Source organism: Anomaloglossus baeobatrachus, chromosome 4 (assembly GCF_048569485.1).
Source record: "Anomaloglossus baeobatrachus isolate aAnoBae1 chromosome 4, aAnoBae1.hap1, whole genome shotgun sequence".
NCBI classification, from domain to species: Eukaryota; Metazoa; Chordata; class Amphibia; order Anura; family Aromobatidae; genus Anomaloglossus; species Anomaloglossus baeobatrachus.
In genome coordinates, this window is record NC_134356.1 from 639,921,950 (window position 1) to 639,939,667 (window position 17,718).

Here is a 17,718-nt window from a genome sequence, read left to right on the forward strand (position 1 = left end):
ATTGATCGTGGGCATGTACGCTTATACTAAAAATGAGCCCCAGAGCTAAATGAATGAGTACATTTCCAACGTTACATACGGTTCTACAAGCAGCAGGTTCCTTAATTAACAGGTCTTGGAAGGATTGACAGGCTCTGAATACAAATAGGGAGAAAACTGTCACTCAAGCCAAGCAGAGTGGAGAAACTGAATGGGATCTATGGCAGAACAGTTAATTCTGTGCCCAGAACAGAAGCCTGCCCAAAAATTGGGCAGCATAAAACAGCTGGTGGTTACTCTTTAAAAGAATTTTCCTAGTAAAACAAAGATATGCCATCCCATACTGATCATTGCGTATCTGTCTAACACCGCTGTCTCTGCACCGCTCACACTCCTCCATGCAGGGATGCCCACTCACTCACCACCGAGGCCGGCCCGCATCACGCTGCACGGCTTCCCCGCGGTCCTCCACGTGGGTGTTTCCTGCTTCTCTCTCCTGGGACCTGTGCATGCTGCACAGGCCCTCTGGGAGTACTCCTATAGTGTGCACCGCTACCCTCCTCTTAAAGGACCAGCATGTCATGAAAGTGCCTCAGGCTATCACTGAGAGGCACTGGGTATTTAAGGCACTCTGCCACTAGGGGAGGTGCCTGATCAACATGATTAGTTTGTGGTTTGTTCCCTAGCCAGCTAGTTGTCTGGTCCGCTTGTCCGCTGTGCTTCCTATTACAGTATACAGTGTCCTTACCTGTCTCCCAGTCCTGTTGGTACCCCGGTGTCTATCCTTCCTACCTGTGCCCTCTGTCTCCGATATCCCGGTGGTCCCAGTTCTATTAGTGACTTTGCCCATCCACACTGGCCGTACCATCTGGCTCAGCCACCCTGGTGGTCTTAGCTATACGAGAGACTCTGTCCATCGTCCCTGGCCGTGCCTTCTACCTCAGAGTTCCTGGAGGTCCCTGCTGTACTAGAGACTCTGCCTGTTTGTCCCCATGTCCATCCCTGCCCTGGGAGTCAGCTGCCACAGTCCAGGTCACTGCCCTGGGAGTGGCACCTGGCGTCTGCATTTGGCTCCTGTGATGTCAATGCTCGGGACCTTCACTAAACTAAAGATTTTCCATTGTTCCCACCATTTGCTAAATAGATCGAATGGACATTTGTCCCTTTGTATTAGGGGGTTGATTGAACCCATACTGAACATAATATTCTGGCATATCCTAATATTAGATAGGGATATTCTTTTAGACGGCATCCAGTCTACTTGTATTCATACTAGTTGGGCTATTAATTTTCTCAGGACAGTGAACGAAGTTAATCTCAGGACTACATAGGCTCCATTAGGTGTCCTGGTATGTTGGACTCGAAACTTTACATACCACGTCGAGTGTATTAATGATAGCGGTCAAAAATTAAATAAAAAGTCTAGCAGTAAAACAAAAATGCTAAAAAACACTAAAAGTTTTCTATTTCTACATCTATACACTACTTTCTTCTTTAGGTTCCACTTGCTGTCAACATATATGGTCTTATTGGTCCTAATGCTGGCATTGGTATCGCTCTTGGAATGGTTGACGCATCAATCATGCCCATCATGGGAAACCTAGTAGATCTACGTCATACATCGGTGTATGGTGGTATATACGCTATCTCGGACATTGCTCTATGCATGGGATTTGCATTGGGTAAGATATATTATTTTGTATACTATTTACTTTACCTATGTAATATTTTGCACCTCTATAAATGAAACCATCTATACAATAACTTACGAATATCTCAGGACTGTACTCCGGCCCATATATTATATACTATGTAATTTTTCTTTTCAGGACCTTCAATGGGTGGAGCAATTGCAAAGGCCATTGGTTTCCCTTGGTTAATGGTGATCACTGGAGTTCTGAACATCCTCTACGCGCCTCTGTGTTTCTTCCTTAGAAGCCCACCAGCCAAAGAAGAGAAACTGGTGAACAATTTTTAATTTTTATAAAGCAAAAAATAAATGTTTTAAATATAAGAAAAATACTAAACTGAGGGGCATCTATGGCTTATCCCCAGGTTGACACAAGCTCTTGCCCTCATAGATGGCTTTCAGCTGCTTCTTCCATTTTTTCAAAGAAAAAAAGAGGGATAAACTTTGCGGAATATGTAGCATCAATTTTTACATTAAGTAATATCTCAAACCCTGCCTACTACCTGTCCATACACTCGCAATACTGCCCTGTCCTGATCATGTCTTTATACAGTAATATTCCTTCTTTTGGTAGTACACAGTAATAGTCACACAGCAGTAATGCTCCCTCAGTGTCCTCGCACAGTACTAATGCCCTCTGTGTCCTATCACAGGAATAGTGTTCTCTCACAGCAGTAATGCCTCCTCAGTGTCCTCTCACACCAATAGTGTCCTCTCACAGTACTAATGCCCCCTTACTATCCTCTCATAGTAGTAATGTCCTCTCAGTGTTCAATAACAGCAGTAATGCGCCCTTAGTATCTTCTCACAGTAGTATTGCCCCCTCAGTGTCCTCTCACAGTAGTATTGCCCACTCAGTGTCCTCTCACAGCAGTAATGAGCCCTCAGTGTCCTCTCACAGCAGTAATAAGTACTGATTATCCTCTCATAGTAGTAATGCTCCCTCAGTATCTTCTCGTGTCTTTTCACAGTAGTAATGTGTCCTCAGTATCCTCTTACAGTAGTAATTCCCCTTCAGTGTCTTCTCACAGTAGTAATGCTGCCATGGTATCTTCTCACAGTAGTAATGCCTCGTCAGTATACTCTCACAGTAGTAATGCCCCTTCAGTGTCCTCTCACAGTAGTAATGCCCCCTCAGTGTCCTTTCACAATAGTAATGCCCCCTCAGTGTCCTCTGACAGCAGTAATGTGTCCTCTGACAGCAGTAATGCCCCCTTGGTATCATCTCCCTGTAGTGATGTCCCTTTAGTGTCACTCCACACAGTAGAATAGGCCCTGACAATACTGATGACTTCTTAGTGACTCTCTCAGTAGTGATTAGAGTTGAGCGCGGTTCGTGGTTCGAGGTTCTCCAGTTCTAAGCTCGAGTGATTTTTGGGGCTGTTCGAGATCGAACTAGAACTCGAGCTTTTTGCAAAAGCTCGATAGTTCTAGATACGTTCGAGAACGGTTCTAGCAGCGAAAAGCAGGGCTTTTTACAGCTACAGTGTGCAGGAGCCATCGCTGGCAGCCTGCCACAAGCTGGTAACCAAGATAAACATCGGGTATCCAAGCAAAGCGCTTTGGTTAGCAACCTGATGTTTATCTTAGTTACGTGCAGGAAGCCCACACTTCCCGCTCAGCTCACTCCGCCCCCTCCTGCCCGCGGCATGTACACATATACATACACACACACACACTCTCACACACGCACCCCCCCCTCCCCCCCCCCCCCAGCTACAGTGTGCAGGAGCCATCGCTGGCAGCCTGCCACAAGCTGGTAACCAAGATAAACATCGGGTATCCAAGCAAAGCGCTTTGGTTAGTAACCCGATGTTTATCTTAGTTACGTGCAGGAAGCCCACACTTCCCCGCTCAGCTCACTCCGCCCCCTCCTGCCCGCGGCATGTACACATATACACACACACACACACACACACATGGTCCCGCTCGGCTTACCTGCGGTGATGAAGTCCCGCCATCCCGACCTCAGCGCTGTCACTGTCCTCCATGGCCGCCGCTTGTCACATCGCCTCTCGCTTCCGACCCGAGACTGACACTAGCGGTGACGTCACGGACCTCTCGCGATATTTGGCTGTGAAGGCGGCGGTCATTGACCTCAGTGACAGGGGCTGTCAGTGTGCTGGAGATCAGCGCAGGTAATGCACCTCGCTGACAGCAGCACTTGTCACCCCCCTGCAGTGACCTGGGCTGACCCATTGATGTTAGCTCAGGTCACTGCACTGCTCTCCCAGCCAATGGGGAACATCCTGCTCTTCATTGACTGGGACAGTGTGGATCGTCATGGCAACCCCTTGGATTACAGCAGACCTGGATTTGTTTTTCATTCTAATAAATTGGTTAAAGAGGGAATGTTTTGGGGAGTGTTTTTTCAAATAAAAATGTGTTTGTCGTCTATTTTTTTTTATTACTGACTGGGTTGGTGATGTCGGGTATCTGATAGACGCCTGACCTCACCAACCCCAGGGCTTGATGCCAGGTGACATTACACATCTGGTATTAACCCCATATATTACCCCGTTTGCCACCGCACCAGGGCGCGGGATGAGCTGGGGCGAAGCACCAGGATTGGCGCATCTAATGGATGCGCCACTTCTGGGGCGGCTGCGGCCTGCTATTTTTAGGCTTGGGAGAGTCCAATAACCATGGACCTCCCTAGTCTGAGAATATCAGGCCCCAGCTGTCTGCTTTACCTTGGCTGGTGATCCAATTTTGGGGGACCCCTACGTGTTTTTTTTTTTTTAAATTATTTATTTAATTTAAAATAACAGCGTAGGGTGCCCTCAGTTTTGGATTACCAGCCAAGGTGAGGTTGCCAGCTGTGGTCTGCAGGCTGCAGCCGTCTGCTTTACCCTAGCTGGCTACAAAACTAGGGGGAACCCTACGTCATTTTTTTTTTTCATTTTTTTGGCTAAATACAAAGCTAAGCAACCCTTAGTGCCACATGAAAGGCACCAAAGGGTGCTCCACTTTTTCTCCACTTTTTCTCCACTTATGGAGAATAAGTGGAGAAAAAGTGGAGAAAAAGTGGAGAAAAAGTGGAGAAAAAGTGGAGAAAAAGTGGAGAAAAAGTGGAGAAAAAGTGGAGAAAAAGTGGAGAAAAAAATGGAGAAAAAGTGGAGAAAAAATAGAGAAAAAGTGGAGAATTTTTTTCTCCACTTTTTCTCCACTTTTTCTCCATTTTTTTCTCCACTTTTTCTCCACTTTTTCTCCATTTTTTTTCTCCACTTTTTCTCCATTTATTCTCCACTTTTTCTCCACTTTTTCTCCATTTTTTTCTCCACTTTTTCTCCACTTTTTCTCCATTTTTTTCTCCACTTTTTCTCCACTTTTTCTCCATTTTTTCCTCCACTTTTTCTCCACTTTTTTCTCCACTTTTTCTCCATTTTTTTCTCCACTTATTCTCCACTTTTTCTCCATTTATTCTCCACTTTTTCTCCACTTTTTCTCCATTTTTTCCTCCACTTTTCCTCCACTTTTTCTCCACTTTTTCTCCACTTTTTCTCCACTTATTCTCCACTTATTCTCCATTTATTCTCCACTTTTTCTCCACTTATTCTCCACTTATTCTCCATTTATTCTCCACTTTTTCTCCATTTTTTTCTCCACTTTTTATCCACTTTTTCTCCACTTTTTCTCCGTTCTTTTTCTATGGTCAGTCTACCCATTAGCTCTGCCATGCATACTATAGCTCTACACCTACTGCACATGTTACTTTATGATTGACATCTCTTTCGTACCAGAGCTGTCTAAGTCTACTCTGACCCCATATTTGTCATTACTATATTGTCCTTGTACTGTATTATGACATTTGTATCATGTGTTTCATTTCTTGCTGTGTTGCAGTTTTTTTGCTGCATCCCAATTGTACCTCTACATTGTTCGAGTTTATGTTATTGTTCTCTCACTCTTATGTGATACTGATTATTGTCATTTTTCATGATTACATGCAGATAAGTCCAATCTGACGAAGGCTCAGGCCGAAACGTCAATTGTAACTTGTTTTGGACAAAAACATATATGCTTATGAAAAAAAAAAATGTTCTTAATAAGAACCAATAAAGAGTGATTTTGCATTACTATCCATTGGGACTTACTGACTTAGTCTGGGAGATTTAGAGTGCCGAGGTTACTCACTAATTTTATCTATTATTACCTCTGAGCACCTATATACCAGTGAGCAGAGCTTCCTCTACAGTAGTTCTCCTGATTAGGCATTCCCTTACCTCATGAGCAGGGCATTGCAGCTTTGGTAGCAACCATTACGACATGGACTCTGCTGCTGTGGACCCGGGGAGAGTGAGTGCAGATTCATTGCACCCACACTCCTCACATGAAGGGTCCGCACTCCTAGAAAATGGGGGATACGTTCCCTGAGTGTCTTCCCCCATATTCTAGACGGTCCAGAGTCGTCGTGGGACCCCTTTATTTTTTTTCTTACAATAAATTGGTGAAAGAGGAAATGTTTTGGGGACTGTTTTTTCAAATAAATTTCTTTTGTCGATTTTTTTTGTTTTTGTTAGTACTGACAGTTTATGATGTTGGGTATCTAATAGACGCCATGACATCACAAACTGCTGGGCTTGATCTCAGGTGACTTTACAGCTAGTATCAACCCGATTTATTACCCGGTTTGCCACTGCACCAGGGCACGGGATGAGCTGGGGTGAAGCGCCAGGATTGGCGCATCTAGTGGATGCGCCACGTCTGGGGTGCCTGCGGCCTGCTATTTTTAGGCTGTGAAGGCCCAATAACTATGGACCTTCCCACCCTGAGAATACCAGACCACAGCTGTCCGCTTTACCTTGGCTGGTGATCCAATTTGGGGGGGACCCTACTTTTATTGTGTAATTATTAATATTTATAAAATAATTATAAAAAAGAGCCCGAGGGGACCTCCACATTGGATCCCCAACCACGGTAAAGCTGCCAGCTGTGGTTTTCAGGCTACAGCCGTCTGCTTTACCCTAGCTGGCTATCAAAAATGGGGGGACCCAACGTCATTTTTTTTTAACTATTTTTTAAATAGAAAAAATTAATGGGCTTCCCTGTATTTTGATTGCCAACCAAGGTAACGGCAGGCAGATGGGGGTGGCAACCCATAGCTGTCTGCTTTATCTGCGCTGAGAATCAAAAATACCGCGGAGCGCTACGTCATTTTTTTAAAGATTTATTTTTACAGCACTGTGATGTCCAGCAATCAAAATACAGGGAAGCCCATTTTATTTTTAGTTATTTAAATAAATAATTAAAAAAAATATATATGGGCTCCCGCTGCATTTTTTGTATTGCTTCGCCATATTTTTGTATGCTAGCCAGGTATAGCAGGCAGGTGCTGGAAGAGTTGGATACAGCGCCAGAAGATGGCGCTTCTATGAAAATGCCATTTTCTGAGGCGGCTGCAGACTGCAATTCGCAGCAGTGGGGCCCAGAAAGCTCAGGCCAACCTGTGGTGCAGATTCCAATCCCCAGCTGCCTAGTTGTACCTGGCTGGACACAGAAATGGGGCAAAGCCTACGTCATTTGTTTTCTAATTATTTCATGAAATTCATGAAATAATAAAAAAAGGGCTTCCCTTTATTTTTGGTTCCCAGCCGGGTACAAATAGGCAACTGGGGGTTGGGGGCAGCCGTACCTGCCTGCTGTACCTGGCTAGCATACAAAAATATGGCGAAGCCCACATAATTTTTTCAGGGGGCAAAAAACTTCTGCATACAGTCCTGGATGGAGTATGCTGAGCCTTGTAGTTCTGCAGCTGCTGTCTGTCTGTATGGAGAAGAGCAGACAGCAGCTGCAGAACTACAAGGCTCAGCATACTCCATCCAGGACTGTATGCAGAAGTTTTTTGCCCACCAAAAAAATGACGTGGGCTTCGCCATATTTTTGTATGCTAGCCAGGTACAGCTGGCAGCCACGGGCTGCCTCCAACCCCCAGTTGCCTATTTGTACCCGGCTGGGAACCAAAAATATAGGGAAGCCCGTTTTTTTTAATTATTTCACTTATTTCATGAAATAATTAAAAAACAAATGACGTGGGCTTCGCCCCATTTTTGTGTCCAGCCGGGTACAACTAGGCAGCTGGGGATTGGAATCCGCAGCACAGGTTAGCCCGAGGTTTGTGGGCGCCTCTGCTGCGGATTTCAGTCCGCAGCTGTCCCAGAAAATGGCGCTCTCATAGAAGCGCCATCATCTGGCGCTGTATCCAACTCTTCCAACAGCCCTGGAGCCGGGTGGCTTGTTGGGTAATCATGAGTTAATACTGGCTTTGTTTTACCAGCCAGTATTAAGCCAGAGATTCTTAATGTCAGGCACGTTTGACCCGGCCATTAAGAATCTCCAATAAAGGGTTAAAAAAAAGACACCACACAGAGAAAAAATACTTTAATAGAAATAAATACACAGACACATTAGAGACTCCATCTTTATTACCCCCTGTCAGCCCTCCACGATCCTGCTCTTCTGTCTTCTTTCTTTCTAGTGTAGTAGTAGTGACGATTGTAGTGAGGAAGGATGAGGTTCACCAGCTCATCACTTGGGGCTGGGGAACCTCCATCCTCACTACAATCATCACTAGTGTAGTAGTAGTGACGATTGTAGTGAGGATGAGGTTCACCAGCTCATCACTTGGGGCTGGGGAACCTCCATCCTCACTACAATCATCACTAGTGTAGTAGTAGTGACGATTGTAGTGAGGAAGGATGAGATTCACCAGCTCATCACTTGGGGCTGGGGAACCTCCATCCTCACTACAATCCTCACTACAATCGTGAAGCAGCGTGCAGCCTTCACTCCGTGAGTGATCAGTGCTGGCTGCTAGCGGTAACAGCGGTAACGCTGACAGACGCGTTACCATAGCAACGGTGCTCTCGGAGCCGCGGTTAGCGGTGACGTCACCGCTAACTGCGTTGCTATGGCAACGGTGATCTCCGTTAATGACCGGCTGTGTCAGCCGGTCCCTAACGGAACCGGGGAGTCGACCGTGTGCTAGAGCATGTCGCCGGTACACGGCGATACACATATGTGCACCGTGTACCGGAGAGATGCACTCGCAGGTCCTACATGACGTGTCATAGTCATGTGACCAGTCTGTAGCCAATGAGATAATAGCCACGTGACTGGTCACATGGCTATTTTGACGTCACGATAGGTCCTGCATCTCTGCTGGCAGTGCAGGTCACCGGGAGGATTCAGCGATCATCGGATGGAATAGCGGCAGGAGACAGAGTGCAGAAGGGATCGCGAGGACCGGTAAGTGTTATGGCAATGTTTATTAACTGTTTGTGTACATTTATCATGCATTTTTATGTGTTTGTGATTGCCTCCCATTATAGCCTATACGTTCGAGTTCGGTTCGTCGAACGTTCGACGAGCCGAACTCGAACGGGACCCCCGTTCGGCGAACCGGCCTCGAGCCGAACCGGGACCGGTTCGCTCATCTCTAGTAGTGATGTCTCCTCAGTATCCTCTCACAGTAGTAATGCCCCCTCAGTGTCTTCTCACAGTAGTAATGCCTCCTCAGTATCTTCTCACAGTAGTTATGCCCCTTTAGTGTCTTCTCACAGTAGTAATGCCCCTTCAGTATTTTCTCACAGTAGTAATACCCCCTCAGTGTCTTCTCACAGTAGTAATGCCCTCTCAGTGTCTTCTCACAGTAGTAATGCCCCTTCAGTGTCTTCTCACAGTAGTAATGCCCCTTCAGTATCTTCTCACAGTAGTACTGCTCCCTCAGTGTCTTCTCACAGTAGTAATGCCTCTTCAGTGTCTTCTCACAGTAGTAATGCCCCTTCACTGTCCTCTCACAGTAGTAATGCCCCCTCAGTATCCTCTCACAATAGTAATACCCCTTCAGTGTCGTCTCACAGTAGTAATACCCCTTCAGTATCTTCTCACAGTAGTAATGTCCCTTCAGTATCCTCTCACAGTAGTAATGTCCCCTCAGTGTCCTCTCAGAGTAGTTATGCCCTTCTAAGTAGGGATGGACAAACCCCCGATGAGACTCGCCCGAACATTTTGTAAAGTTCGCGTTCGGGTTCTGATATGACGCGAACTTGCGTCCGAACACCGAACTTGGACTTTACAGTTATGTGATGGGGCGTGGGGGCTGTAAAATAAAGAATATAGTTAATAATAAACATTGTCATTATACTTACAGGTCCCGCGACGCGTTCTGCAGACTCTGTCTCCCGCCGCTTCTCCTTCCGATCATCGCTGTGCCTTCCGGTAAACAGCACTGATGATAGGAGCTTCCGTGCCGTCATAGCATGTGATCAGTCACGTGTGTATTATCTCATTGGCTACAGACTGGTCACATGGGTATGACGTCATGGTAGGTCCTGTCAGTGCATCTCGCCAGTATGCTGTGCTCGCACGAGCATTTCCGTACTCAGTATACTCGGTGAGTGCCGTGTACCGGCAAGATGCTTGGGCACATGCTTGGCTCTCCGTCTTTGCATGTCGGCGCTCTTTACCAAGTCAGCCCACATGCAGGGACTGGCTGCCACAGCCGGTGAATAGCGGCGCCGGGAATCAGGTGATCGGAGATCACATTGCTATAGTAACCCGCCGGTCAGGTTAGTATTGCAATGGTGACGTCACCGCTTACCAACCCGCAGCCTCTGCTCACTCATTGAGTGATTAGACTGCACGGGGGAGGAGGAGCATCTTCCTCCCCTGTGATGTCTGATGTAGTAGAGCTGCATGGGTTGAAGGAGAAAGAAGACAGAAGACCAGGATCGTGGAGGTGTGAGAGGGAGTAAAAAAAATGGAGTCTCTAAGTGTGTCTGTGTATTTATTTCTAATAAAGTATTTTTTCTCTGTGTGGTGTCTTTTTTTAACCCTTTATTGAAGATTCTTAATGGCCGGGTCAAACTTGCCTGAAATTAAGAATCTATGGCTTAATACTAGCTAGTAAAACAAAGCTAGTATTAACACCTTATTACCCAGCGGGCCACCCGTCACCAGGGCCACTGGAGGAGTTGGATACAGCGCCAGAAGATGTTGCTTCTATGAAAGGGCCATTTTCTGGGGTGGATGTGGACTGCACGGCGCGCCAGGACCTTTGATGATGTCATGCTCACATGACCAGTCTGTAGCCAGTGAAGTAATACAACATTCACACGTGACTGTTCACATGGGTATGATGTCACAGTCACGGTAGGTCCTTTTAGCCAGAGGTGCTTACTGGGGGGAGCAGCAATGATTCTGCTGGACGCGTCGCGGGACCTGTACGAGTATGATCATAATGCTTTTTTAATAACGTGCTTTTTTTGTTTAAGAGCCCCTGGACCCGAACTGTAACACGAACTGTAACACAAACGTCCCAGAAAGCTTGTGTTCGGGGTCGTGTGCACGAACACCGTGTGTTCGGTACGGACCCTGAACTTTACAGTTCGGGTTCGCCTATCTCTACTTCTCAGTGTCCTCTCACAGCAGTACTCATCCTCAGAGTCCTCTCACAGCAATAATGCCCCCGCAGTGTCATCTTACAGTAGAGATGCCATCTTTTTGTCCTCTGAGAGCAGCAATGCCCCCTTAGTGTCATCTCACAGTAGTGATGTCACTCCACACAGAAGAACAGGCCCTGACAATACTGATGACCTCTTGGTGACCCTCTCAGTAGTGATGTCCCCTTAATGTCACTTTTGCCATGATGAATCTTTCTTAGTTCCCCCTACCTATAGTTATGCCCCCTAATTGCCTCCCACACAGCCAAAAGAACCCCGTAGTTCACAATAGTGATGCCTCATGCCTTCTATGTGCCCTCCATCCTATTATTGAACCCTTACGTAGTAAGTAATAATGCATATTACGAGTCCCTCAAACACCAACAGTGCCCCTAGTATGCCACAACAGTGTCCCTAAAATAACAAAATGATTACTCAGCTAAAGAGCAGCTTATTTTGTAGATTTCCTCTGGTTTGTGCTATCTGGATCTGAGTACAGGCAGACAACCTACCTTCTGGTGCAGTAAACACCACAATTTCTAACATTCTGGGAGAGACATAGGACCTGGGGCTTATTTGGCCACTACACATTAACACTGATACCGAGACGCCCTAATCAAGGGACCCCATTGCAACAGCATATTCTGCCTGTATAGTAGGTATTAATGTATTTGCTTAACATAACTTATCGTTTGTTTGCAGGCTATCCTGACCCAAGAATGCCCTATGCAAACCAGGACTTATGCAACTCAGGACCATACCCCAGATCTTCCCCTCTCTGACCACAGTAGTGATGATGACATCAGCATCCCTCATCACAGGAGCAGGAGGATGCCTCGCTGAGACCTGTTGGATGAAGGAACCTGCCTATTGTTACCGGTGTCCTGATTTATCAGCTCCTTCATGGACTGCATCTTATAATGTCTAAAACTTCCATCAGTGAAACATCTTTATTTTTTTGTAAAGCCTTTTAGTCATCCCTGTCCAAGGAAACAAGTCATGTAAGACGGGCACCAAGCTGGTTACTATCTCCAACATTTCAGGGCTGGAGGGATCTGCATTGGTTCAACCCCCCTCTCCGTGGTAGGGTCATGTGCATCATGACTGCTTCTCCCTTTTTACTAGCATCTCAGTCCTTATGGTGGTCTTTGTCAACTGGACCTTCTCGGTAAATTGACCCTCCTGGACCTCCTCTATGGCAGAGATGCCATCCTTGCATCCAAAAGTTGGCCAGTTATACCCATTTATGTACCTGTGAAGCTGGTAATGCTCTACAGATTCACAAAGTTCCTAGAAATGAATCCACCTTGATTCGGGACACATTTCTCCAGCCAAAAAGAGCTTTGGTACTAAAGCTTCAAAGGGGTTGTCTAGGATTAGAAACATATGGTGGCATTTTACCAGAAAGAGCTCAGCTCCCCTGAACTAAAAGTTGGTAAGCTGTAATACCACATACAACCACAAAAAACTTGTTTTTATAATCCTGGGCAACACTTTTAAAGGGATTTCACACATTTGTGAATATTCCCTACCTGTATCTATGTCCAGAACCAGAGGTCACTCCACCTCTGTCCCACCTGGTGAGGTAACATCTGGCTTCCACATCCACACATTGAACAAATGGAGGGATGGTATATCTATTCCCTTCTATGGGAACTATAGGAACAGTTGAGATTGACCACAACTTTAGACCCCCCCCCCGCAGTCGCCAAGGGACAGCTTCACCAGGATGGATAGGATTTGAGGACCCCTCCCATTCTGGAGAGAAGAGCAGGTCGTAGTGGTGGGGTCAGCATCCAGGCATATCCTGAGGATTCACCATAAATGTTTAGATTGAATGCCCCTGTGAATAGGGAATATACATAGGTACAGTGTGGCCCACAGAGGTCTTTTACTAGGGGTCCATACAACTTTTTGTCTGAACAGAGTCACAACTCGAAAGTTTTTTATATTTCGACTTCACAGTTGAGTTACCAAAATGATCCATTTCATCCACCAAGCTAGTGAACTCGAACGCCACCTTTGCTTTACAATTTTCTTTTTTATCCCTTAATTTATTAAAATCACCTTATACTGTCTCATATATTTTTGTGGTTGTTGGTGAAGTGATTGAATTTTTTTTTTTTGCATTATGGTGAAATATTGTTGCAGGTGTGCTAAAAAAAACCCCTGGTGTATGTGTCAGATTTTTTATTATGTGCTTCAAGCACCTTTTGCTATTTGCTAATTATCATGTGACTCATAAAGCCACTTTTATAGTTCCATTACCATAGCACCTGCATCACATGAACCTCCTCTGGCTCAACCAAAGGTACAAATGCATCTCAATAAATTACAATATGATCAAAAAGTTAATTTATTTCAGTAATTCAATGCAAAAAGGGAAACACATATATTATAGAATCATTACACACAGAGGGATCTATTCCTATATATTATATAGAGTTATTACACACAGAGGGATCTATTCCTATATATTACTGTATATAGAGTTATTACACACAGAGGGATCTATTTCTATATATTATATAGAGTCATTACACACACAAAGGGATCTATTCCTATATATTATAGAGTCATTACACACACAGAGGGATCTATTTCTATATATTATATAGAGTTATTACACACAGAGGGATCTATTCCTATATATTATATAGAGTCATTACACACAGAGGGATCTATTCCTATATATTATATAGAGTCATTACACACACAGTGGGATCTATTCCTATATATTATATAGAGTTATTACACACCGAGGGATCTATTTCTATATATTATATAGAGTCATTACACACACACACACACACACACACACAGTGGGATCTAGTCCTATATATTATATAGAGTCATTACACACAGAGGGATCTATTCCTATATATTATATAGAGTTATTAGACACAGAGGGATCTATTCCTAAATAGAGTTATTACACACAGAGGGATCTATTCCTATATATTATATAGAGTCATTACACACAGAGGGATCTATTCCTATATATTATATAGAGTCATTACACACACACACACACACACACACACACACACACACACACACAGTGGGATCTAGTCCTATATATTATATAGAGTCATTATACACAGAGGGATTTATTTCTATATATTATACAGAGTCATTACACATAGAGGGATCTATTCTGATATATTATATAGAGATATTACACACAGAGGGATCTATTCCTATATATTATTTAGAGTCATTACACACAGAGGGATCTATTTCCAGTGTTTATTTCTGTTAATGTTGATGATTATGGCTTACAGCCAATGAAAACCCAAAAGTCATTATCTCAGAAAATTAGAATATTATATAAGTTCAACTGAAAAACATGATTTTAAACTCAGAAATGTTGGCGCCTCCTGAAGTCTGTACAGTAAATGCCTCAATACTTGGTTGGGGCGCCTTTTGCATGAATTACTGCATCAATGCGGCGTGGCATGGAGGAGATCAGCCTGTGGCACTGCTGAGGTGTTATGGAAGCCCAGGTTGCTTTGATAGCCGCCTTCAGCTCGTCTGCATTGTTGGCTCTGGTGTCTCTCATATATTCTCTATGGGGTTTAGGTCAAGCGAGTTTGCTGACCAATCAAGCACAGTGATACTGTGGTTATTACACCAGGTATTGGTACTTTTGGCAGTGTGGACAGGTGCCAAGTCCTGCTGGAAAATGAAATTTCCATCTCCAAAAAGCTTGTCGGCAGAGGGAAGCATGAAGAGCTGTACAATTTCCTGGCAGACGGCTGCGCTGACTTTGGTCTTGATAACACACAGTGGACCTCCACCAGCAGATGACATGGCTCCACAAAACCATCACTGATTGTGGAGACTTCACACTAGACCTCAGCAGCTTGGATTGTGGCCTCTCCACTCTTCCTCCAGACTCTGGGACCGCGATTTCCAAATGAAATGCAAAATTTACTTTCATCTGAAAACAACACCTTGGACACTGAGAACAGTCCAGTTCATTTTCTCCTTGGCTCAGGTAAGACGCTTCTGGCGTTGTCTATTGGTCATGAGTGGTGACACAAGGAATGTGACACTTGTAGCCCATGTCCTGGATACGTCTGTGTGTGGTGGCTCTTGAAGCACTGACTCCAGCAGCGTCCACTCCTTGTGAATCTCCTCAAAATTTTTGAATGGCCTTTTCTTAACAATCCTATCAAGGCTGTGGTTATCCCGGTTGCTTGTGCACCTTTTTCTACCACACTTTTTCCTTCCACTCAACTTTCCACTAATATACTTGGATACAGCACTCTGTGAACAGCCAGCTTCTTTACCAATGACCTTTTGTGGCTTACCCTCCTTGTGGAGTGTGTCAATGACTGCCTTCTATGTAATACAGATTTCTGGCACACGTGGGAATGTGAGAAAATATTTTATTTTGTAATTTTTTGTAATTTCTGCAAAAAGTCACACCGTCAGTTTTGCCAACGTTTCGGCTCTTATATTCAGAGCCTTCATATGGGCAAAATGATCTAGTAAATGAAAAATAGACAATATCAGTCTTTACAAAGGAGAAAAAAAAAAAAGTAAAACAAAGTATATACAATATATGCATGCATTATAATATGTCTTAACATGGCAATCATGTAAAATAATGTAGTAATAATATACAATAATGTGCATGCATACTGAAGCAGAGCAGTACTGTTCAAAACACAATCATAGAATACAAGCGGGCACAGAACTAAAACCTGTAAATACATGTACAGTAATATTACATAAAGAGACAAGGGCCGTGACATGCAATGTAAACATACACAACGTGATCAGATCTGTTAAATGACATGACATACCCTACGGTTGACTAAGAGAGGTTTGCAGAATATATTGCAGGTGTTTTGTGGTAATTATTCCAATTTTCTGAGATAACTTTTGGGTTTTCATTGGCTGTAAGCCATAATCATCAACATTAACAGAAATAAAGGCTTGAAATAGATCCCTCTGTGTGTAATGACTCTATAATATATATAGGAATAGATCCCTCTGTGTGTAATGACTATATAATATATAGGAATAGATCCCTCTGTGTGTAATGACTCTATATAATATCTAGGAATAGATCCCTCTGTGTGTAATGACTCTATATAATATATAGAAATAGATCCCTCTGTGTGTAATGACTCTATATAATATATAGGAATAGATCCCTCAGTGTAATGACTAAATAATATATAGGAATAGATCCCTCTGTGTGTAATGACTCTATATAATATATAGAAATAGATCCCTCTGTGTGTAATGACTCTATATAATATATAGAAATAGATCCCTCTGTGTGTAATGACTCTATATAATATTTAGGAATAGATCCCTCTGTGTGTAATGACTCTATATAATATATAGGACTAAATCCCTCTGTGTGTAATGACTCTATATAATATATAGGAATAGATCCCTCTGTGTGCAATGACTCTATATAATATATAGAAATAGATTCTTCTGTGTGTAATGACTCTATATAATATATAGGACTAAATACCTCTGTGTGTAATGACTCTATATAATATATAGGAATAGATCCCTCTGTGTGTAATGACTCTATATAATAAATAGGAATAGATCCCTCTGTGTGTAATGACTCTATATAATATATAGAAATAGATCACTCTGTGTGTAATGACTATATATTATATAGAAATAGATCACTCTGTGTGTAATGACTCTATATATTATATAGGAATAGATCCCTCTGTGTGTAATGACTCTATATAATATATAGAAATAGATCACTCTGTGTGTAATGACTCTATATATTATATAGAAAGAGAGGGGAGCCAGCACGATCTGAAATTGGCATGCATCATATAAAAAGTGAAAATTCACAGATTTATTCCAACTGTACTACAATAAAAAAAATGAGATTTTTAGCAAATAATTGATCAATTTTTTGAGCCGCCCCTGCCAACGTCACGGCAAATCTCAATAGGGGGGTCCTACGCTACATTCTGTATTTCATGTGCCATGCGGCCTCCTAGATAAAGTTAAAAGCAGAACCATAATGGAGCACACATACCTGTAACCTGTATATAACCGCTTCTATGTTGCAAAAAAGGCACTTGTGGATAGAGACCAGCCCAGGTCCCAGCATGTGGAGCAAGCTCTGCACCATACCAGGACTATATCAGAACTGATCCTCCCAGTGCCAACCAGCAACCATTGATAAAGGCAGACCAGATCCAAGATGGTGCTTAATTAGCATTGCCTGTGGAAAGGGGTGAGGTAACTGAATCTGAACAGCTACCAACAGGAGGAATACATAGCAAACCAAAATCAGGCGTGCATGGCATGGTGGTGACCGGCCACCAGAATTTGTAGCATAACTACGACCAAACAGAGAGAGAGGGGAGCCAGCACGATCTGAAATTGGCATGCATCATATAAAAAGTGAAAATTCACAGATTTATTCCAACTGTACTACAATAAAAAAAATGAGATTTTTAGCAAATAATTGATCAATTTTTTGAGCCACCCCTGCCAACGTCACGGCAAATCTCAATAGGGGGGTCCTACTCTACATTCTGTATTTCATGTGCCATGCGGCCTCCTAGATAAAGTTAAAAGCAGAACCATAATAGAGCATTTGTG

General features: G+C 43.6%; 1 protein-coding gene across 1 annotated transcript in view; it reads left to right on the forward strand.

Moving 5' to 3' along the window:
* The window catches only part of SLC18A1 (solute carrier family 18 member A1), a 118,157-nt gene extending 104,843 nt beyond the window's left edge, over positions 1-13,314 (forward strand). The window contains exons 13-15 of the mRNA XM_075343061.1: positions 1,478-1,661; positions 1,809-1,942; positions 11,815-13,314. Coding sequence (XP_075199176.1) covers positions 1,478-1,661; positions 1,809-1,942; positions 11,815-11,955 — 459 coding nt within the window. The 3' untranslated portion in view covers positions 11,956-13,314. The remainder of the gene's footprint in view (positions 1-1,477; positions 1,662-1,808; positions 1,943-11,814) is intronic.
* Positions 13,315-17,718: the final 4,404 nt, after the last annotated feature.